General features: G+C 37.8%; 1 protein-coding gene across 6 annotated transcripts in view; it reads left to right on the plus strand.

Annotated features, from left to right (window-relative positions):
* magi2a (membrane associated guanylate kinase, WW and PDZ domain containing 2a) overlaps nucleotides 1-25120 on the plus strand; it is a 310258-nt gene that overhangs the window by 182273 nt on the left and 102865 nt on the right. For all 6 annotated transcript variants that reach the window (XM_037541066.1, XM_037541071.1, XM_017707589.2 and 3 more), the window contains exons 5-7: nucleotides 4526-4763; nucleotides 10379-10458; nucleotides 18825-18882. In XM_037541066.1, the coding sequence (XP_037396963.1) occupies nucleotides 4526-4763; nucleotides 10379-10458; nucleotides 18825-18882 (376 nt within the window). The remainder of the gene's footprint in view (nucleotides 1-4525; nucleotides 4764-10378; nucleotides 10459-18824; nucleotides 18883-25120) is intronic.

A 25120-nucleotide genomic window follows, 5' to 3' on the forward strand; every position in this document is an offset into this window, starting at 1 on the left:
CAAATAATAATAACCTGATGGTTTGCCTTTCCAAAGGGAATTGGCTTAATGGTTACCAGAGACCAATAGTTTCATACAGGACACTTTCAAATCCTATTAGGGATCCATCAAACGCATCTGGTATCAGTCCCGGAACACCTGAATCAGGATGTGAAATAACCTCTTGGACCTTCTGAATGTTTCAGAATAACAGGGAAAATGGAAATAGGGAACATCTTAAAATAATAGTCAAAAATAGACGCTCAAATGCAAATTCAAGAAAAGGTCGCTGCTTCAGCCACAATGTGTGAGCTTCTGTCTTTGTTATTCTTGGGTATTCTTAACCCCTTTAAATCCCAGGTTTATGACATGCTAAGGTTTATTATTTACTAACTACGTGGACTGCAATGCAAACTAGCTGAGTTATTCTGATTATAAATGTAATGAGTAGTAGAAGTAGTAAGTAGTTGAAACAGAGCAGTAAAGCTTTGAGTCAGCTGGTGGGCCCTGGCCATTTAAGAGGTTTACTAACTAGAGATGCAGCACAGGTCTACCTCAGGGTGGCAATGCACCAATTTGGTATGGTAGGATACTTGACGATATGCCATATTTGTAAATCTGAAAACTTGCTCAATTTCCCAAGAGACTGGTGGAATCAAATGTGAATTATTAGTCATTCCTTAAACCAAAGACCAAAGAAGAGTTGTGTAAGAACCTTCTTAACGTGTGGAAAACCGCACTTCCAAGGAGCATTTCCAGAAGAATTGTTGAACCAAACATTATGTTGCCGTTGAAACTAGCATCAGCGCAGCTATGGCGAGTGAGTTAGCAGCTAGCCAACATAGGACCCCTGAAATACCAGGTGGCATTTTGCACACTTAGAATTCTTTACACTGTGATATCAACCCATCAAAAACAGAAAATACCTTTAGTTGTGCTTTTAACACTACATGGTGCTTTGTTCGATGCCTTTTGTAAAAAGTGCAATCTTTATAAACTTAATGGTTTCTATTATTTTTATTCAGCAGGCTAGTTCATCAAAAAAATCTACATCGTTAATTTCACCCTTATTCCTAAAGTAGTTGATCAGCCAAGACATGTTTGATGTTTGGAGTTTGTTTCTTTAGTTTTGCACTTAGGCTATGAGGCTAATGCAGCTAACGAGTACTGGACATTTATACCCCACAAATTAGCATGGAGCTAACTGCACGGTTGTCTCAAACTGTGTCAGATTGTTAAGTCATCTCAAATAGGCTTGTTTATGTGATTTCTGACACTGTGTGACATCCCGTTATCTATAAACAGGCTGCTACTTCTGTTTTTAGATATGTGATGTGTATTTGTCCATATTTATAGATAACAGTGTGTCAAAGTGTCAAAAACCACATAAGCAAGACTGTTAGAAATTACAAAACAACGCAACTTGGTTTGAGAGTTTGTGATGACTTAGCTATGCAGTAAGCACCATGCTAATAGGTGAGGTAGAAGCGTCTATTACCTGTTGGCTACATTAGCCTCACAGCTCCAGTGTAAATCTAAGGATAAAAAAAGAACAGAAATTTTAGATCCTAAATGTGTCTTGTCTGCATTTGGGGTAAAGGGAAATGGTGTAAAATTAGACTTTTAGACTGAATTCTTCCATTAACCCCCAGAACTGGTGGTGTTCTACACTAAGAAGCATGTGTGAGATTCTGCTGATGCAGTATGCATTTATCTACTTTAAATAAATCCTCTAATTTATTCTGTGTGCAAATTGTTCCAGCGCTAGCCAATTAATTGCTTTTTATTTATTAAAAGTGTTGAATCTATTTATTAAGGCGATGAAAAATAAACACATTTGCATGTATCATGATTAAGGTGGTAAATAATGGATTCAATTCCACTGTAGCTGTTTAATCTGAGCGTATTGCTGATGCTGCTAATCCCACAGGAGCTGAGTTGTTACCAATATACAGAAAGCTCAAAGACAGGGAAACAAGAGCTGCATCATTTTGTAATACCCAAGAACACAAAATATTGTTTAACTAAGGAGAACATTCTGGGCCAGACTCTAAATCATAGCAGTGGAAATTACAATACACAAATTACATCTCTTTTGATTAGTGATAGGGCTGCATGTTTTGGTGATAAAGACCTAATTGTAGCAAAACAGATTTTCTTCTTAAGAAATAAACGCTACATGTGTGTCAGAAGTAGATGTAATCCACCCTGAAAACATAGATGAGATGGATGTAATTGGTCTCAGAAGCTTCTTGCAGAAATTGCCCATGAACGCTTGTATCATTTAACCTTCGGCGTTTATTATTTAGCCTGAAGCTGGTTAGCTACGTAGTAAGTCTAACTATCATGTTGCTTAAGATGCTGTTTCATTGAAGGATTAACATTAGCTCGATAAGCAACATGGTGACATGCTTCAGTAGCATGAAACATTACACTTTTCAGACACAAGCTTATATGACAGAAGCATGTGCTGTATCTGTGCTATTTAGCTAGCCAATATTAATCCCTCAGGAAAAAAAATCTCTCAAGAAAAGAAAAGAAATTGCACATATACACTACTGTGCAAACGTTTTAAGTACCTGAGAAAATTTCGACTTAAATTTTCTTTTTTTCTTACTTAAACTTGCTCAGATTTTACATTTTACATTTTGATTTTACGTAACTCAATGTGTTTGATTGACCATTTCAAAAGCTCTCTTTGAGGAGGCCCAGTAATAATTGTGGCAACCATCTAATGCCTAGTTTTTGTCAAATCAATCCGTTATTAAAATAAATCAGGTGTGCTGTTGATGGAATTAAACAAGTTACTGTGATAGCTGGAAGCATCCCAAATACATCTAGAACCAAACTATCTAAATTATTATTTTTTGTTTATGTCTATTTGCATTTATTCTAATGATATATCTTTTACAAGCAAAAACATGCTTATAGAAAAGATGGTTTCACATAATATATTATTATTATATATATTAATATTGGGAAGCTAAATAACATAGATCCTGTACATGCTTCAGTTATATGAGCTTGTATCGGCTATAGTGTTATGTTTAATAGTACGGAAACATGTTAGTATGTTCCTTTCAGCCAATAGAATGGGAAGCTCTAGAGCAGCAACACATGAACCTAAGCTCACCATGCTCTGTATCAGGTGTCAGCTGGAAGGCCTTGCAATGAGTTGTTTTGAAGTGGAACTCTAGAGTGATGGAGCTCCATCTAATACCTCTGGGTATTATGTGTTATCCAGAACTACTCATCTAACATCAGTATCCAACCTCACTAATGTTCTTGTGGTTGAATGCAATAAAATCCTCACTGCAGTGTTCCGATCTACAGTAAAGTCTAAAAGAGTAGAGGCTGTTACTGCAGCAATGGAGGGACGAAGCCCTTATTGAAACCCTAAATTTCAAACCTTTGGACAGATAGTGTATAAACCAGTGATGTCAATGTAATGCAATTACACATTACCACTGCATTAATACAAGGAGTAAACGCACGTAAACACACTTAGTCAGAGCTTTGATGCATACGCAGCATCCTCTGCCTCTGAGCTTAATGATGTCTTTTATGAGTTTAGGTTATGATCTACAGCACCACTGATCAAGCACAGTTAAAATCCGCTGCTGGTCATAAAGCTACTGACGGCACTGCAGAATAGATTATAATTAAGCTAACATAATTTCCCTTGATAGAGTGTCAGAAAAGAGAATCATATAAATCACATAAATTGAGCAGCAGGATCTTTTCAAGTTACCACCTTTCTGTAACTTCACTATAAAAGAGTATAAGTCAGCTGTATGGTTTAGTGAGGCTATATTAAATTTAAAAAGAGGTTGGTTCAATTCAATTATCATTCATTAGGAAATTATTAAATGAATGGGTTAAGCATTAATCATGTTGGTTTGATTAGATAGTTTCGTCATGATTCAGAACTGTTTTAGATGCACTTGTCTCAAATAGACTGTGCAACAGACTTGTTGAAAGAAACAGATGAGGAGTGTGGGATCAAAGCTATGAAACATACTCTACTTACAGCTTTTCTGACGTGAAACAAAACCCACTCTTTTCCACTTACAATGCTGCTCAATCCACGATAACTTAACGTAGCTAGCTAATGTGCTTCATTTAAAATCAGCTAGATTGATCATTTTGAATGAATTAGATCCTTTTGTTATGCTTTATAATTGTTGTCAGAAAAATACTGAATACACAAATGATACTGAAAGAACTTTTTACTCAGTAGTTAAATAGTAGTTAAAGCTTTTTGGTTTGTAGGATAGAAAATACCCAGAGAAAGGTATATTTTAATGTTATGTTACACTCAATTAAAGCAACAACTACATTTACAATTTCGTAATTCCATTTAGGTGACTTAAAATGAAGTAATTGTGAATGTTACGTATTATTGTATCAGTATTGGCAAGTACTAAAAACGTACTCATACTTGTCCTCAGTCTGAAAAACATGGTATTAATCTTTCACTTGTTGGGATGATGGTCATATATGTGACTGTGTTTGTCTATTGACACTGTATTTATATCTTTTATAGACTCCAGTGAGCAGGAGGATAAGAGTACAGATGCTTCGGGTGATTTGCCCCCCACAGCTTCAGCCGAGCCTGCCCCAGACGGCCCAAAGGAGGAAAGCGAAGCCTCTAAATCTCCACCAAAGTCCCCCTCTAAAGCGCTGGAGAATGTGCAGGACAAAGCACAGGATTCAGAACTGGGGCCGCTGCCTGATAACTGGGAGATGGCCTACACAGAGAAAGGAGAGGTCTACTTTATAGAGTAAGTGAGACACTTGTTGGATAACATTATGGTGCAACATACACAGAATACATCTGAACAAGAGTATCAGACAAAGTGGTGTTGCTGGGATTTTAAAAGTGCTCCACTACCAAAGTGGCCCACTAAAAGTGGTCAGTGAGTAAATGTATAAGGTAGGTATTTCTAATGAAGTGGCCAGTGAGTGGTAGATAGGTAATTGGAAGCAAAATGTGGGTGAATGTAATAGACTGACATCTACTTAAAAAGCAAATGTATTTAACTGTATAACATGCTATGTAATGACTTTCAAATAACTGCATCTAAATCAAATGCGTAGCAAAGCAACAATAGACGTCTGAGGAGTTCTAACTGATAACTATGATAATGCATCAAGCCTAATGAAACATATGAAAACACATCAAACTGTCAACTGCCATTTTTTCAACTGCATGACAAACAGCACTCTTCTTTCAGTCTTCCCCTAGAGATCCATCTTCTCTTTATCACCATCTCAGGAGAAATACTGCACAGCCACACACACAAAGCAGGGATTGCTTTTAGCAAGGGTACATTTCAGAAACTTGGCAAGCACATGAAACTGGCCTTTATTTAGAGTCACAGATAAATCATAGAAGAGCACCAAATCAAAGAAACACCACAAAAATTATTTTTGGCACCAAAACTATGAAGACCAGATGCTGCATGATTGTTTGGGATTTCACTATGTTACTCAGAAGGTGTACACACACAAAAAATCTAACCACAATATTTTCAAAGAGCAAACAAAGGTACTATTTTATTGTTCAAATACTGACATTTCACCAAGAGTTTTACCACAAAACCATTAGCTTAACTCTGTTTGGGTTGCTTTTGAAGATGCTTGCTCCACACCTGACAACTCTAAATTTGGTTTGCTGATCAGTGTTGACCAAAGAAGGATGGTTTCTTTTGAACCTCGTTTTCTCTTAGGGAGTTTTTCTTTGCCACTGCCACCAATGGCTTGCTCACAGGGGCTTCAACTCAGATTTTTTTCTGTAAAGCGTGATGTTATAGCGAATAAGACATGACCTCGAGTGTTCTATTGCTTTTATACAACAGTTCAATAAAAAAGTAAGAAATTAGTTGGGCCATGAACGTGTCATTTAATACGTTTTACCAAATGATAGTTATTTAACAAGCAGCTTGTTGCTATGTCAGAGTAACAAGCTCCTGTCAGTCGCTGCACAGCCGGCAGTTCATTCTCCAGCTCCTCACACTAAATTCTGAAACTGTCATCACCACTGATCAGCTTTTTGTTTTTTATTGTGGCAGTTTTTGTGGCTCATAATTTGGTCAGACTCTGAAGATGAGACTACATGTTTGGCATATGGTATTTGGTTCATTTCTGGCTAATTCAAGGTTGTTTAGGTTTTCTTTTGTCACAGCTGCTGACTGAAAAGCTTGCTCAGTGTTAATGACAGTTTGGGAATTTAGTGCAGTCTTAGTTAGTGCCTCTTTTAGTAAATCTGGTTTACCATCTTGGTTCTTTCTATGTCACTGCCATAGATAACAGTGATCATGTCGCATGTGGGGTGAATAAAATACACACATTTGGGGGTGGGTCTATTTTGTATAAGGAGGAGAAGACCTCTGTGGGTCTTTAGGTGGAAAACATTTATTAACATTGCTATGATGCTATTTTGTGATTCACAAAATTCATGATTTGGCAGTTTGTCTCCATTTGATACTTTTCATTTTAGCTGTATTGAAAAAAGTATCTGAAAATGTGCCTTTTGTTAATATATTAATGTTTGTAATCTTCAGCATATAGGAACATTATAGAAGTACAATATTTTATAATAATGCACTAGCCACAAACATTTTTTATAGAGACTTTCCACAACTGGATTCTAGAACTTTGTGTAGTTGTTCAGTGGCAACTTTTGACTTTTTTGTTCTACATTTAAGCTTCTCATGCATACATTTGTGTGTGTATGTATGCACGTGTATGCATGATCATATTAACTTTTTGACATTAACTTCAAGTTTTTTAGCTCTGTGCTAATGAGAGATGCCACTTAATGAACATACTACCTATACATAACATTTTATAGGAGTACTATGAAAGTAGCATGAAAAATAAAACAGAGCTGGAACTCTGTGGTGATTAGGATTTTTCATAAAAATCCATTTTCTGTAGGTGGCATTGTGGGTTTTCCCACTTGTAGTGAAAGTATTAGGTTCCTCTGTAATTTAGAATAAATGAAATGAAATTAAGTTACTTTTTATGATGCTTGAAGGTTTTTCCAAAAGAAACCAACAGATAAGATATAAACTTTGGAGGGTCACTTTCTTCATAATTAACTTTTTTACATTGTGAGTAGTGCCAAGAATTCAAGAACTTGCTTGCTTATATATATATCTATAATATATAATATATCTTTCTCCCTATCTGTTGTCAGAAATACACTGAATACCCCAGTGTTACTGGAGGAACTATTTACACAATATTATTTTAATAGTATTTTTTGGGTGTATTTATTTGAAGCAGAGTAAAATCACTGGAACACACAAACTTGAGTGGATTAATGTGGCATGCCTACTGCCATGGATGCCCCTTCTGTCTGTTTCTTACAACCATCAGATTCCGTAGTATCTATGGTTTGTGAAGAGAACTACAACTCCCATGAGCCTCTGGGGGAGCTCATGTCATTGTAGGAATCTGAGTCTCCAACCTCACATCGCTATCAGCCAGTGGATTCTTGTTTCTACACTCCACATCCCTGGATTTCTACTGTCTCACCTGCTTGTCATTACATGTAATCAGCTAGGTAGTATATAAGCCCTGGCTTTAGTCATCTTTAACATCTAGCTGCATAGCGAGCAAGTCTTTATATTACCTGATTACCTGTGTGTACCCCTTATTTGCCTTTTCCTGACCTGTTTTTTGCCCTTTTGCTCTGTTGTTGTGGTTTTGCTGGACTGTGTTTTTGAGCCTTTTTATGATTCTCCTGTTCTGGATATCTTGCTTTCTGGTTTTGATCTTGGACTGTTTTGACCATGATTGTGTAAATCCCTTAACCTGACATAAAGCCTTACCTTTTGTTTCAACCTGCAAGAATCTGATTCTAATTCTGAGAGCCTAGCATAATTCCTTTATTAAACAACAATAAAATACAGCATGCGAAAATACACAGAAGTTCAATTAATGATGTAAACTTTAGGCACAAAAAATGAATTTACACAATTTTGTACTTGTCTCAGATGTAGTCGATCAGCCAAGACATGTTTGGTGTCCAAATTATATTTCTTTAGTTTAGCAATGGAGCTATAGGCTAATTTTGTTAAGAAAGAGAAGAAGTCAATAGTCACCCAAATATTTCCCATAAATACATTCAGAAAACGTCTGTCAGCCTGCTCCAACTGCTTTCACTGTCTTCATTATTGTCATGCAGACTCGACAGTGTGGTTTAGGACACAGTATGACTTACTGTGAACTGCAAAAATGAACAAAACTTCACAGTATAGACAGGTAGGCAGCCATTTGGACAACAGGTGTTGAATTCTAAAACCCTTTCATGAGCACACAGGCGCACCAAATCATGAATTTTGTAAATGTTTTTCTTCCCACCCAAACATTCTCCAGAGGTTTTCAACTGTCCAGAAACACCTCAGCTGCCTTTCAGATTTCTTCTTCGTTTCTGTGAAGCTTTTCCAACCTCACAAAAGAAGCTAAAAAAAACAAACATGTGGGCAGATCTCTGGATTCATACACACAGAACAGTGAGGAAGATGATTCAAGGTTAAGTCTGGATCACGGTGAGCCACTGTGCACTGGGTTTAAAGCATCAGTGGAATCATAAAAGCCCCACCGCAACAAATTTACACCCACTGTAGCTGATACATTAGCACAAAGCTGATTATCTTCACAATGGCGAGACGTGAGACTGCTTACCATCAGCTGGGAATCAAACCTTTGACCTGACAAGCCACAGCTGAAGTCTCAGGCTGCTGAGCTGAGTTTAATGCCTTTTAGTCAGTCATCATGGAACTGAACCCAGGGGTTCAATTCACTTCAATTAGTTTTATTTGTGCAGTGCTTTCTACACCAGACATTGTTTCAAAGCAGCTTGTCGAAAAATGCAGATTGAGTACCCTAACAAGCATCGCCAAGGGAGGCAGTCTCAGGAAAACCTCCCTTAGTGCATGAGGAAGACCTACAAATCAAATACAGAAAGCAAGAATAAGCACCGAGGGGAACCAAAGCTAAAAAGAAACAAATCTCCTTAGGAACATAAAGAAGAACCACTGAGAGGAACCAAGACTCAAAAGAAAACTCTTATAAAGCTGTTATGAAGAAACACCAAGAGAAACCAAGACTCAAAAGGAAAAAACCCCTAAAAGTAAGAGGAGTCATAAGAGTACGAGTAAAAGTCATTGCCACTGTAAAAAGACCAGTATACCTCCACCATTCCAGGCCAGCCCAAGCGCTAACATTCAGGTTTAAAAATGGGAAGTCCCAACACAAATCAATGAAACCCAGCAGAGGAGGATGGATGCTGTCTTCCACATTCAAGTTCAGCTCCACCACACCCTTTCCAGCATGATGACTCCATTGTGACTCTCTACTTCTTACTTCCGCAGAGTGCCCCCAGTGGATGAAGTGTGTAGTTGCCAGCATACTGTGTAATAAAGAGCACCTTACTTATCCTAATTCTTGCAATCAACAGATTCATTCCCTCGGATGAATCTGGAGGTCGCTAGCTCACTGAAAGAGCTTTCAAAGAGAGCTCTGTCAAAACTTGGTGAAGGGAATGTCTTCCAAGGCTGTAAGTGAATTAGGTACTGTTGATTATTATACGATTGCACTTAATACCTAAACACTGATCCGGACCTTCTTCTTTACTGTTTCAACTTTACAGGGCAACTGTTTTTTTATCCTGACCGTTGCTACTTCTTTCCTTTTTAACAAATATAACGTCACTTTACCAACAAGGTTTAAGGTCGGTGTTGATTTAGACATGCAGTTAGCACCATGCCAATAAGTGGGCTCAAAGCTTCCATTACTTATTAGCTAACTTAGCTTTATGGCTGCAGTGCACCTAAGAAGCCAACGTGTCTCGTTTGAGGTAAAACTATAACTGAGGACAAACTGTTGCTTTAAAGCCAGTCAGGAATCTGGTGGCCTGACACTGCCTTGCCCTTCAGCTAGTATAATCTGTGATCACTTCCTTTTAACAAGCTCGTGACTTTGAAGAATTAGACATGCAAATTTATTAGCAACTGCTTTTGTCTTTTGTTTTTTTTATCTGTGCTGGTGTTTTCTTCGCTGTCTTTCTCTTTCTGTCTCTTCCTGTTGATATCTGTCTTATCTGTCTCTTCCCGTTACGCCTTATCTCTCGCTCCATCTCTCCCCTCCCTCTCTCTTCCTCTGTCTCTTTCTCGTTAATGAGCTAATTAAAAGTATCGATTGCTGTTTTGTAAACCTAAACTCTTTTTTTCTCCTCGTTTCAAAACTCACACAAGGGAGTTTCACTCTGTCTGTTTTTTCTACCGCAACATACTCATCCCCTCTCTCTCTGTCTCTCTCTGTATCTCTCTCTCTCTCTCTATCTCTCTCTCTCTCTCTCTCTCTCGCTCTCTCTGTCTCTGTGCAGTCACAACACTAAGACCACGTCCTGGCTGGACCCTCGATTAGCCAAGAAAGCGAAGCCTCCAGAGGAGTGTAACGAAGATGGTAAGTGTGTTTATCTTGTTGCTATATATTTTTCTTTCTTTCTTTCTTTCTTTCTTTCTTTCTTTCTTTCTTTCTTTTCTTTTAAGAAAACAAACTGTTCTGACTCCGTATGCTTAAACATAAAGTAACACGACCGGTAAATGTAAAACAGAGAGAATAAATCAAAGCCTATATCATCGCTGTCAGAAAAAACAATTATCTTACAAATAGTTAATTAACTTTTAATTTAAAAAATAATAATAATGACAATTTTAAAAAATCTTTTTAAGTTTTTTTCGGATATTTCTGTTGGTGCATTCATCACCAAATGTGCGCATAATGTTTATCTATATATACAGGCTGCACAACATTATATACTTATAGAACATATATATATGTGTGTGTGTGTGTGTGTGTGTGTGTATCGCTGCTGTCGGAACAAACCCTTGTATTTCCATTTTTGTTGTTTTTCAGTTTTTGACATAATTTGAAAATGCCTGTTGCCCTTGACATTGTGTGAAAATGTAAAATTTCACAATGAATGGACCAAAAAAAGTCTGGTTCCATTGACTTACATACTTACATTACACTGAAAGTAAAGTAGGTTTTTTTCCTTCTCCTGTAAAGTCAGAAGATGCTTGTGATGATCCCTCTCTTTCTCATTCTCCTTCAGCTCAGTTCAGTTTAATGTAGCATGTCTATATACAGTTACAGTATTGCTGAGGCATTTAAAAGGTTTCGAAGACTTTCTAATGAAAAATGTGATAAAACACTTTCTCTTTCTGTCACCTTATCTCTTTCTCATTCACTCTGCTTGTCTACTTTCTCTCACTCTCTCTGTCTTTTGTTATATTTTCCTCTTTCCATCTGCCTATATCTCTCTCCTTCTCTTTTTCTTTATCTTTGTACGCCTCCATCACTCTCTGACACTCTTAAATCTGCTGTGTGTCTGGGTGTGTGTCAGTGTTAGCTGATTTGTCAGCTGATTTCCACAGTTCAAAGACCTGTCAGTGTACGCTGTGAAAGCACTCATCACCAGCACAGCGCTGTGTGTGTGTTTCTTTGTTTTTGTGGACTTTGAGGACTCAAGCGCTCCTCACTTTAGTAAACCAGAGAGAAACAGAAGTAAACTACTGGAGGAACAAAATGCTTTTGTATAGCACTCAGCCATTCAAAGCTAAGAACTTCTATAATGATAGATTTTCGGAGGTACAAGTTGGTGTTGCACCAATGATGTGTATGTATGTAGATATAAATGAGACGTACTTACATATGTGGATTATTCAGTTGAACTGTTCAAAGACAAATTATTTGAAATGTTTGGGTAAGTTTTTTCCCAAAATGATACTTTTTTTAATCCCGCAAACTGGGAAATTCCACCTCCGCATTTAACCCATCCGTGAAGTGGAACACCACATACACACTAGTGAATACACACACACTAGGGGGCAGTGAGCACACTTGCCCGGAGCTTTGGGCAGCCCTATCCGCAGTGCCCGGGGAGCAGTTTGGGGTTAGGTGTCTTGCTCAAGATGTGTGTGTTGTCAGCTCTGGGGATTGAACCAGCAACCTTCCGGTCACAGGGCCAGTTCCATAACCTCAAGCCCACGACTGCCCCAGTCAGTGCTTTTTCAGTGCAGGGTAGTCAGTGCTTTAGCTCATTTTGGTTCTTACTCAGTCCATGGCTAGCAAACACAGCTTTGACCAATTTTGCACACAGAAAATCCTAAAAGAAATGCTGGAACCTCTTAAGAACAAGACTTATTTACATATACTTACTATCTTTATAAAGGGTTTATGAATGGTTCTTAAATGTATAAATAATGTATAAATGAATGTGGGTTCACATTAGACAACATCAGATCGCTGTTGGCCTTCAGACTGGTTAAAATGAGTTTATTAATGCTTATTAATTACATCATAAACATCAATAAGCAGTAATAACACTTTAATAAAAAAAGCTTTTGATTGCTGTTTTTTATTATACTGTTAAATTTCAGGTTTTGATGCTTCCTGATCTTAATCCATTATTCAGCATTAAACTGCCCGCTTCATAACGCAGTCATATTCATCAGATGTATAAGCTCATTTTTTTATTAATGTTATAACTGCTTATAAATGATTTAGAAAGTGTTTATGATCTAAGTAATAACCACTAATATGCACATTTGAAACCATTCAAGGACCCTTTATAAGTGTAGTCTTATTCTAAAGTGGTATGAAAATAATTGATTGCAGAAAATGTTTTTGCAGTGACAGTTCTTAATGACACACTGATGATTTTCAGACTCTAGGACACATTTACTTCACTGAGGGACAGGAATGAAGTCTTGCTTCCTGCTCTAAAATACAGGGGTGTGGCTACAGTAAGGTTCTGCCTAAGGACTAAAGCTGCTTAGGTAGTAACATGAAAATGTGGCTCAAGTCTTTTATATTTAAAAATGAAACTCATGATGAAACTAAAGTGTTTAATTTCACTCTTATTAAACTAGATTTATGTCCTAAACTCTGACTGTAGGACCAGAGTTGCAGCTCTGTGGCTCTCTCTTTCTCCCGCTCTCTCTGATGGAGAGAATTCCCCGGTAAGTGTGTGAGGTAAAATGACATACACTCCTGTTTCGGTGGTGTTTCATCATTCAGTTCAAGCTCAGGATTCTGACAACAAAGTTCTTTAAGGTCAGATACAAAACAACACACAAAAGTATTACGTCCAAAGTCAATACATCCAGAAAACTAAACGCCTAAAAACAAAACACAAAAAGGAAATATGTCCAAAAGTAATACGTCCAAAAATTAAACATCAAAAACACTGAAATACATAAAAACATACAAACATAACAATATTTCTGAAAACAAAACACTCAAAAACAATGCATCTAGAACCAAAATGTCCAAAAGTATTAAATATCAAATAAATCAAGTTTCAAATATAAAATAATAGATTTATTAGAAATATTTCATAGTTTCACACACACATTTTCTAAGCCGCTTATCCTTTTGTGTCATGGGGGCAGTTGGAGCCTATCCCAGCGGTGTTTGGGCAGAAGACAGAATACACCTTGGCCAGGTCACCAGTCCATCACAGGGCAGACAGCCAGACAGACATCCACACACACAGTCACACCTAGGGGCAATTTAGCATGTCCAGTTTGTCTGTGTGAGGAAACCCACTCAGACACAGGGAGAACATGCAAACTCCACACAGAAAGGACCCTACTCGCCCGGCCAGGACTAGAACCCAGGCCCTTCTTTCTGTGAGGCGACTAGCACTACCCATCGCGCCACTGTGCCACCATAATTCCAATAATTTCCAAATTTCTTAGTGTCTTCATGACAATAGCTTTGTGCCAGTAGAAGACAACTGACAACATGTTAAGTCCTCAGAAGTCTAGGGAGCGTAACACTGATAGAAATCACCGTAGGCCTAGAGTAGCTATGTAAATTATAGGAGTGTGTCCACAGTAATTGGAATACACCTAAAGTGACCATGGGAATGTTGTTTAACCATTTAGATACTGTGGACCTAGAGTGACCATGGGCGTATGAGTAGATGTAAAATAGCCATAGAAATAGTTGTAGTTTTGCCGTAGAAAGTAGTGTAGACCCAGAGTAATCATGGAAATAGGAGTAGACGTAGAGATACCATAGAAATAAGAGTAGTGCAACCATGAACATGGAAGTAGATGTAACATGACCATTGACATGACAGAGTAGAACTACAGAATTTCAGAACTGGAGTAACCATGGAAATGAGAGTAGCTGTGGAAATGGGGCCTGTGTGTGTGTGTGTGTGTGTGTGTGTGTGTGTTTATATATATATATATATATACACATATTGAAACACTTCACCTTCCTTCTTTTTCTCTCTCTTTTGTGTCAGTATTATAGAACATGTGTCAGTAGTATAGAACAGAATGGAAGAGGATCAATAGACGCACGTTTACCATTTAGTCACCTCATACTCAATGTATGCATTTATATATTAGGGATTTGTCTCACTATTTGTCAAGACTGTACTCTCTCAGTCCCTCTCTCTGAATATCTCTCCCTCTCTGTATCTCTCTCCCTCTGTTTCTCTCTTTCTCTGTCTCTCTCTCACATCTCTCTCTGTCTCTCTCTCTCTCAATGTTTTCTCTCATTTTATTTTGCTTCCCTCCAGATTCTTAGCAACTTCCTTTTTCCTCTGTATTTTCTTCTCTCTCTCTCTCTCTCTCTCTCTCTCTCTCTCTCTCTCTCTCTCTCTCTCTCTCTCTCTCTCTCTGTCTCTCTCTCTCTCTCTCTCTCTCTCTGTCTCTCTCTCTCTCTCTGTCTCTCTCTCTCTCTCTCTCTCTTTCTCTCTCTCTCTCTCTCTCTCTCTCTCTGTCTCTCTCTCTCTCTCTCTCTGTCTCTCTCTCTCTCTCTCTCTCTCTCTCTCTGTCTCTCTCTCTCTCTCTCTCTTTCTCTCTCTCTCTCTCTATCGCTCTCTCTCGCTCTCTGTCTCTCTCTCTCTCTGCCTTTGTAAAAGGTCAAGGATTTTAACAAACAGTAAAAATGTTTTCTCCATTTCTTCTCGAGAGCGAAGCGAGACCTTTTTGCTTCTGCATATGAAATGAAGGATTATTCAAATATTGTGCATATTATTTGAGGATGTTGTGTTAATTAGTCCAAACACAGGAGAATACCACGCTTTTCTTTTCCCTTTCTTTCCTTTCAGAGGTTATTGAATTGTTAAATTTGTTTTAACTCTCTATCTCTCCCTCTCTCTCTCTCTCTCTCTCATTATTCCTTCTTTCTCTTTTATTTCATTCTCTTTCTTCCTCTCCTTTCTCTCACTTTCTCCTCTCTCATTTCTGTCTCTCTCTTGCTCTCTGTCTTCTCTAAGGGCTAAATGTATGTATGTGTGTGAATGAGTGTGTGTTGGTCACCGTGGTGATGGTGTGACAGACAGCGGAAGTTGGTCACTGTGAAAGAGCCTTAGTTGAGCCCCAAAAGCCTTGCTCCTGGGGTTGCCATGGTAACGGTGTCTTGGGGTGGCTCTGTGTGTGTCTGCTATGGACTCAACAGTGTCCTTTCTGACCTGAACAGGACCATACACACACATAAATATGTAAATATGTGTGTGTGTGTGTGTGTGTGTGTGTGTGTGTGTGTGTGTGTGTGTGTGTGTGTGTGTCGTAGCTGTTCTAATGAAAATATACAATATATATATATATAATGATCAGGACTCAGGCTTAACAGTTGTGTGTCATATATTTCTTGGTGGATGTCAGAAAATTTCCTACTAATCACAAAAAAACCAAAATACTGATGCTTGGTACTAAATCTCAGAGAAAAATGCTTTGTGCAAAGTTCTGTTTTTAGCTTCATATACCAAACCTGAAATATGAAATCTGGTGCGATCGTACTCTCTGAGCTTTGCTTTATCTTGAATGTAAACACAGTCACGAAAGTAACTTTTCTATCTCAAAGTGATGCAAAGAAACATTTGTTAAAAGCAGAGTTGATCACTGTAATGCTCTTCTTACTGGACTTCCTAAGAAAACAATCCATCGTCTACAACAAAATGCAGCAGGTCTGCTACTATTTTCTTAAGCTCTATATGACCTTAAAGCACCTGTTTACCTCGCAGAATGTCTGTGTTTATATTCCAGCACATCTTATATATGCAGATACTGTCCTTCAGCAAACACCCTCTGTAAAGTACAGAAAGCATAGAGAGGCGTTGTTCAGTTATTATGCTTCTAAACTGTGGAACTCAATTCCACATTCTATTAGACAGTCAAGCTCAGTGCTCACTTTCAAGAAACATTTGAAAACATATCTATTTAATTTAGCATTTATTTAAAATTCCATTTCTTTTTTAGTATTTATGTTTTGGCTTTGATCTGTTTCATTGCCTTATATGATTTTATATGAATACTCATACATTCTTATTACTGTTAAGCTTTATCACTTGTCTGTAAAGTAGTTTAAGCTGCCACCAGTGTGAGTAGTGCTCTATAAATAAAGATGGTATTATATTATTATTATTTTCTGCTCTGTTGAATCTCAGCTTTGTGGTTGAAGTCCTTCTTTGAACTGTACAAAAATAGTTATAATATATAAAGAAAAAGATGAAAATTTGATTTGAGCATGAAACTGCACTTTAAAACACTCCTCTGAAAGAGTGCATATTAGTGTTTCACTTTCTCTGTCTGCTGTGAAAAATGTAGAGAGAGTGAGAGGAGAGAAAGAGGTTGAGAGAAAAAGAGGGAGAAAAGAAGAGAAAGAGAGTGAAAATGAAGTTGAGTGCTGTGAGACTGAAGAATGAAGAGGAGAGACTGAAAAACTGATAAAATGAGGGGATGGAAGAGAATAAGACAGACGGTGAAGGAGAGTAACTGGAAGAAGAGAGAGAGAGAGAGAGAGAGAGAGAGAGAGAGAGAGGATGGAAGCAGTAGTGAAGCCCCCTAGTGGTCACTGAAAATACTTTAAAGGGAATTTTTGGGAATTATGTTCACCTGTGTCTGGGTCCACATTTCAGTTGCTCTTAAGTCATAGTAGGTACTGAATAATTCAAAGTAGGTACTGAATGATTAATTACAGTTACTTGATAATTCATAGGAGTTATTTAATAATTCATAGTAGGTACTGAATCATTTCTATTTCTCACTTTTTCTCTCTCTCTCTTTATCTCTGTCACTTTGACTCTCTCACTCATTACATCCTCTCTTTCTCTCTCTTTTTCTCTCGCTTTCTCTCGTCCTCTGTGACCTCATCGTCAGTTATTCCAACACTGTCATCAATAAAGCTTTTTTTCCTCCTGCCTCATTGAACATTAGTACATGAAAGCACTTTGATCATATATGTGTGTGTGTGTGTTTGTCTCTGTGTCAAATGAGGTGAAAAAGTAAAGCCTCTTTGATCACAAACAGTCAGGCTTTCAAAAACTGCAAACTGCAAAACTGTTTTTAACCTTTCACTACAACCTGATTTCCAGTATGGCAAATGCACTCATTGGCCTTTATATCAGAAACCTCTCCACCTTGCTGGTATACAGGCAGAGACTGTAGCCCATCTGTTGATGCACATGTAGTGTTTTAGTTAGGGGTTTCTAATAAAGTGTCCAGTGAGTGGAAATATAAGTTAGATGTTTCTAATAAAGTGGCCAGAGAGTGGAAGAAGAAGATAAAGGTTACTAATAAAGTGACCTTGGGATTGTGAAAGGTGCTATATACACTCACCGGCCACTGTTCAGTTGCTTGTTAACACAAATAGCTAATCAGCCAATCACATGGCTGCAGCTCAATGCATTTAGGCGTGTAGAGGTGGTCAAGACAGCTTGCTGAAGTGCAGACCGAGCATCAGAATGGGGAAGAAAGGGGATTTAAGGGACTTTGAACGTGGCGTGGTTGTTGGTGCCAGACGGGCTGGTCTGAGTATTTGCTGAGAACTGCTGATCTACTGGGATTTTCACACACAACCATCTCGGTCCGAACCATTTCGGAACGGTCCGAAAAAGAGAAAATATCCAGTGAGCGGTCAGTTGTGTGGACGAAAATGCCTTGTTGATGTGAGAGGTCAGAGGAGAATGGACAGACTGGTTCAAGATGATAGAAAGACAACAGGAACTCAAATAACCACCAAAATCTCTGAGGAACGTTTCCAACACCTTGTTGAAAGTCTGCCATGAAGAATTAAGACAGTTGTGAAGGCAAAAGGGGGTCCAACCTTTTAATAGTACCTAATAAAGTGGCTGGTGAGTGTAAATATAACTTTATTATTATTATTATTATTATAAAGTGGATAGATCTTCTTGTGACTCTCACTTTTAGCACTGTTTAAACTGGCTTATATAGATTATATTTATGGTTAAGAGCATTAAGGTGAACTATCAAAGATGACAACTATATGATTTCTTCAGAATCTGATTGATGAAAAAAACTGGCATGCTGATTCATTTCGGATACTGATCTACTAAACACGGTTACTACTTTTAAGTGACAATCTGCATGTAAATCATTGATTTTTTATTGGGCCTATAATAATAATGACACAAATTCAAAATATGAATAATGAGAAAGTAGAATTGGTAACAGGAGCATTTTTGAAGTCAACATCTTGGAAAAGTGAATAGGCACTTACACCATCATCGCTTTATTAAATATGAAGCATACTTTATCACATTTTAAAGAATTACCCTTAAGATCATTCCATTAGTTTGTTTTTTCTTCTTTCTTTCTTTCCATCTTTCTTTTGTTGATAACATGCCAAAGGCTGAATAACACAATCCAATCTCTGCGGTACAGTGATATGTGTCCATTTATGTCACTCAGTGACATAATGAATGGCTATGGACCCGTTCTCCAATGTATTTTTTCCACTATGTGATGAATAATGTATGTTTTGTTATGCTGTGTGTTTTTCAGAGCTTCCCTATGGCTGGGAGAAAATCGATGACCCTGTTTACGGCAGCTACTATGTTGAGTAAGTCTAGCCCCTTTACTGTTAAATACTTAATGCAGTGGCACTTTAGATTTTCAAATGTTTTTTTCTTGCCATTCTTATTAATTGACTTCATTACTTCACTTGGGCTGCACTATGGTAGCAACTGCTCGCCTTGGCCATCCTATTCAGCCCAGAGCACGTTTGTGTGTGCCACAGTGTGTATATGGGTGTTTGTGTGTGAGTGCCATTCTTTTTCTTGCTTAATGAGCAGTTCAGAGTGAGGTGGGACTATTTATAGCTTGGCTTGCGACTTTCCTATCCCAGGACAGAGAGGAGCAGTGGCCAGGAGCCAGCATTGCAGCTTTAGTGCTATGCTATGCAGCTACTTTCACATACATATACACAGTCTCTTTTTCTTTTTCCACTACCTCAAACAATTTCTCATCTCCACCTGGATTGCCCATGCCTCTCTTAAAAAAGAAGCTGCTAAAAGGGGTTATCTGGAGCAGTGCTATAGAAGAACAGCTCCCTCAAGAGCCTTTCAATAGATGCTTCATCAGAGAACTTCCAAATCATGTATATGCTCCAAATCCAAATCCAAGCCAAGAACTCTTTAGGAAATATTTTTGAGAGTGCCTACAATCACAAAATAACTTCACATGTCTTGCCATGGAAGAGTGGCTTTTTTGTGCCACTTCAAGCCCTCTCAAGCCATAGTTGCAGAGGAGTGCATTAAGTGCTCACACCTTTTGACCTTTGGCTGAGGTTTGTCATAAAACCCAACACACAACCCAGCATACTCAACAAACAGTGTCAAACCCAAACAAGTGGTTGGTGTGCCATACCTGCATTATGGGAATCTCTAGAATGTTAGGCTCCACTTGTGGTGTTCGATAGAGAATGGCAGTGGTGCTGTTATGTGGAGAATGATAGTATTTGGCAAATAATGGTATTTGATTGGGAATGAGTATGTGGTGCTTGTTAGTTCATTGGACATTGTGTTTGATAGAGAATTATGACGTTGGGGAATGATGCTTTTTGTTGGGAAATTATGGTGTTTGTTGGAGAATTATAATGATTATTTGGGAATGATAGTGTTTTGTGGATTTTGACGGTGTTCAATGGATATGGATGGTGTGCGATGGAGAATGATGGGGTTTATTGGAGAATTTTGGAGGTTATTTGGAGGATGATGAGGTTTAATGGAAAATGTTGGTATTTGATGGTGAAGACAGTGTTTCTTGGAGAGTTATGATGTTGGGAATCATGCTTTTTGTTGGAGAATGTTTGTATTTGTTGGGGAATGTTGGTATTTGTTGGACGATGTTGGTATTTGTTGGAGACGATGATGATGTTTATTCAGGAATTATAGTGTTTGGTGAATGGGGTGATGTTCAATGGGTATGGATGGTGTTCGATGGAGAATGATGAGGTTTATTGGAGAATTATGCAGTTTATTTGGAGAATTATGGTGTTTAGTAGAAAATGTTGGTGTTTAGTGGAGAGGGATGGTGTTTGTTGGGGAACATCAACATTTGTTGGAGAATGACGATGTTTATTTTTGAGAATGATAGTGTTGGGTGGATTTTGATGGTGTTCAGTGGATCTGGATAGTGTTTGATGGAGAATGATGGGGTTTATTGAAGAATTCTGGATTTTATTTGGAAAATGATGGTGTTTGTTGGAGAATTATGATGGGGAATGATTATTTTTGTTGGGAAATTTTGGTGTTTAGTGGAGAATGTTGTCATTTATCGGAGAATGATGATGTTTATTAGGGAATTATAGTGTTTTGTGGATATTGATGGTGTACAATGGAGAATGGAGATTGGTGGAGAATGATGGTGTTTGGTCGAAAATGTTAGTATTTGGTGGAGAGTGATGGTGTTTGATGGAGAATGGTGGTGGTTGATGTTGGAGAATGCTTTTATTTGTAAAATCATGAGATTTATTGGGGAATGTTTTTATGATGGTGTTTAGTGGAGAACGATTGAGTTTATTTGGAGAATGATGGTGTTTGGTGGAAAATGGTGGTGTGTGGTAGGAAATTACTGACTGTGTTTGTTGAAGTATCTTGGTGTTTTATAGGGAACGATGGCATTTTTAGGATAATGTTTTAATGGGTCACTGTGCACAGGGTTTAACAAGCTTGAGTCAGAGTGAAATAAATGGTGGCTTTTTTGTAATGCCTCCCTGCTCTCCTGGATCTCACGTTGTGCTGAGATGATGAGTGGGAGGCTGAGAAAGCTGCTCTCAAATCACTGTAATTCACTGTACAACTCTGTACAACCATAACACTGGACACATGTAATCAGCACGTAATGCATAAAGCTGTTTATTAGGTGCTGGAGAAAGAAAGACAGAGAGAAAGAGCATACATATAACTCTTATGGGAAAAATCTCTCGTTACGAATACACAATAATATTAGAATCTTATAGGTATTGGCATACATTTGCTTTAAAAACACTGTCTACATCAGACAGATTTTTGATTTGGCCAGTATTTCAAACCATATGTGTAGTACTCCAAAAGAGCAGAGCCTTTAGGGGACACTAGGCATCTGAAATACTGCATTTATTCATTAAACTGAAACTACAAGAATGAATGTTATATTTCTCTTTGAAACTAATCCAGGTAGAAGGAGTCCCAATTCCTACATTTTATACATTTATATCTCTTGGCATCTGCTGATATTGGGCTATTGGGATTGATTCACACTTAATTATTATTATTTCTATAATAATAAAAAAAACTCACATATAAATAATACAAATGGGACATACAAGTGCAGTTGGTGTTTGATGTATATGTAGAGGATATTTTGTTATTGCATATCGGTAGGTACACATCCCACCACACACACACACACACGTGTGTGTGTATATATATATATATATATATATGTATATATATATATATATATATATATATATACGTGTGTGTGTGTGTGTGTGTGTGTGTGTGTGTGTGTGTCGGGAACAAAACCTTGTATGTCCATTTTTGTTGATTTTCATTTTTTGACGGTCTCAAAATGCATGTTGACCTTTATACTGTGTGTAAATTTCATATATATATATATATATATATATATATATATATATATATATACACACACACACATACATATTCGGTCATCTTCCTTCTCAAACTGACAGTTGACTGTGGAATATTTAGTAGTGAGGAAATTTTGCAACTGGACTTGTTGCAGAGGTGGTTTCTTATCACAGTACCACACTGGAATTCACTGAGCAACCCATTCTTTCACTATTGTTTGTAGAAGCAGTCTGCATGCCTAGGTGCTTGGCTTTATACACCTGTGTCCATGGAAGTGATGGAGAGCACCTGAATTCAATTATTTTGATGGGTGACTGAATACTTATATATATATATATAATGTGTGTGTATAATTATATGGACTATATTATGATTACTTATAGGTACACATATAAAACCCTGTAAAATGTTGTATAAAAACATTCTGTGCATGTGTGTGTATTGGTGGCAGTTCGGAGATCTGAGCCTAGCTTGGGCTTCCCTGCTGGTTACTGTGTACCCATCCACTTTTGATCCATTCCCAATATCCTTTCCCCAAATTTATCTTCAGTCTGTCATCAGGACATAAAAAACCCAAACTGCTCCCAAACTGAGAGCACAGCGACAGCTTCTGCCAAACATGCCTGCTCTGCTTCCATTTTAATCAGGCTTCTGGCCCATATTAATAAAGCCCAGCAGAGTGGGACGTCAAATCTAGCTTCTGCTTTTCTGAGTGATTTCACAATAAACTGGAGGAGAATCAGATCCTGCTCACAAATCTACACTCAGACAAAACTCTGACTGTCAAAAGATTCAAATAATTGATCGTGATTAATCACAGAATTTTGTCTAGTTAATCGTGTTTTGTTTGACCCTAAAGAGAGTTTCCATTTAAAAAGCAGTAATTTTGTTAGAACTTTGAGTGGACAGAATAAGATTCATATGAATGTATTTATTTCTTTCAATATTCATTTTGGGAATGCAGGATTACATCAACCTGAGCGTCAAAATCATATGACTTCCATAGATTGAACACACTTTCCTGTTTTTTATCACTAGTCCAGTGTCACATGCAACGATTTGAACTGCCCCCTACAAATTACAGCTTTTGTTGATTTTCTTCAGTGAAAAAAGTATAAATAAGTACAAATATGGCATTTTTCTGTTATTTTTGTAGTGTAATTTATATGTATTTGATGAGTTTATCATATTAGAAAAATATAAACAACATATTAAATGGGCCAAAACGTTTGTATATGCCACATTTCATATTCCGTTTTTCCCCGGTATGTTCAATTCAGCAAATAAACAATAATTAAGCATTACGTTAATAATTAAGCATGTGTTAACTTATTTTCCGATACATCAAATAGCATGCAGTTTGCCCAGGAGCACCCAAGCTTTTGCATACGACTTCATATATGTCATACATACAGTCAACATACAGACACTTTTGAAGGCTCAAACTAGGAAAATGCATTAATGGCATCAAACAAAAAGAGTGGTGCTAATAATTTATCACATTAATGCATCATTAAGATGTTAACTTTGACAACCCTAGAATTATCACATCCATGCGCCACCTGCAATTGCGTTCATAGCAACTGCTGCTAGTTTGGACAACTGTTGCTAGGACAACTGTTGCTAGGTTGCTGGATGAGTTATATTGCCGTTATGCCCCTTGTCTTCTGAAAATCTGTCATTTACCACATTTTGTGGAAAAAACTCTCAGTGATCAAATCTAGGCACTTGGGTGCGAGGGGTGGGCCGGGGATTATGCTATGAACACACCCACACTAATACACCGTTAAAATCCATGGTTCTTTAAGAGTTCTTTAGTCAAGATAATGGTTCTATATAGAACTATGAACATTCTTAAGAACCTTTGCATGATTAAAGGGTTTTTTGCATCATGAAAGCGTTCTTCAGATTGATGTGTTGTAGATGGTTCTATATAGAACCTTTTTTGAAAAGGGTTCTATATAGCAACAAAAAAATACTTAATACTTTAATACTATGTAGAGCTCTGCAGATATTTTTAACAATAAACTATCTGAAATCAAATCAAAACCTGACCTCAAAAGCATTAAAAATAGTAACAATTCTGTTAATATACAATATTTGTATTTTCTCCATATTAAAACAATGACCAATAGAAGGGGGCCCTCTGGAGCAGCTGCACATGTGCCGAAGTTTGCCATGTGGGGCAGTCGTGGGCTGGAGGTTAGGGAACTGGCCCTGTGACCGGAAGGTCGCCGGTTCAATACACAGCCCCGACAGTCCATGACTGAGGTGTCCTTGAGCAAGACACCTAACCCCCCTGGGTGCCATGGATAGGCTGTGTGCTCACTGCCCCCTAGTGTGTGTGCTCACTAGTGTGTATGAGGTGTTTCACTTCATGGACTGGTTAAATGTGGAGGTGGAATTTCCCCGTTTGTGGGATTAAAAAGTGTCTCTGCCATGCATTGGTTAGAGGAGTTTAATAAACCCCTCAGCATTGAGTTGAAGTGGCATTTGTGATATGGAGCTAATCATCCAACATCATTACTTCACCTCACTAATCAAATCCTCGCCACAGTGTTCCAACATCTAGTGTAAACCCTTCTCAGAAGAGTAGAGACAGTTACTGCACCAAAAAGGGCATCTGTCATCATTATATGTGACGTAAGGATAGTGTTCCTCCAGAGTATCAGGTCTTCTGTTCGGGCCTTCAGGCTTCTGAATTGCTGGTTCTTGATTCCTCGAGCTATATCCATATTTTGTTATAACAACTGTTGCTGGTGGTCCTCTTTCTCCTTTTCCTTCAAATCGTTCAAGTATAATGGTCTTTTAGAGTGAATTGTTTATTCTCACAATATGTCCAACATAAGAGAAGTTCAGGTTGGTTATCCCAGCTCTGAGTGAGAGGTGAGGCTTCCAAGGAACTCTCAGAAGTCTCCTCCAACACCAGTGTTTAAAGACACCTGTTTTTCCTGGGCTGATGTATACAAACCATTGGGTTCAGATATGCTTATAAATCCATGTGGTCATATTGCATTCTTGGAGATGCGTTTCCGTCTAAATGTTCTAGCCTGAAGGCTCAGTTTGGCATCATTAATCAGCACTTATGCAAAAATGTAAGGTCATTAATTGGTGGTTAAGAAAGGTCAGTGACTGATTGTCTGAGATCAATTTTTCATTAACTATTCATTAGTGCTGGTGTTAGTGCTCATTAGTGCTTGAGTTTTTTAGGGAAAATATATA

The sequence above is a fragment of the Pygocentrus nattereri genome, chromosome 1 (assembly GCF_015220715.1).
Source record: "Pygocentrus nattereri isolate fPygNat1 chromosome 1, fPygNat1.pri, whole genome shotgun sequence".
NCBI classification, from domain to species: Eukaryota; Metazoa; Chordata; class Actinopteri; order Characiformes; family Serrasalmidae; genus Pygocentrus; species Pygocentrus nattereri.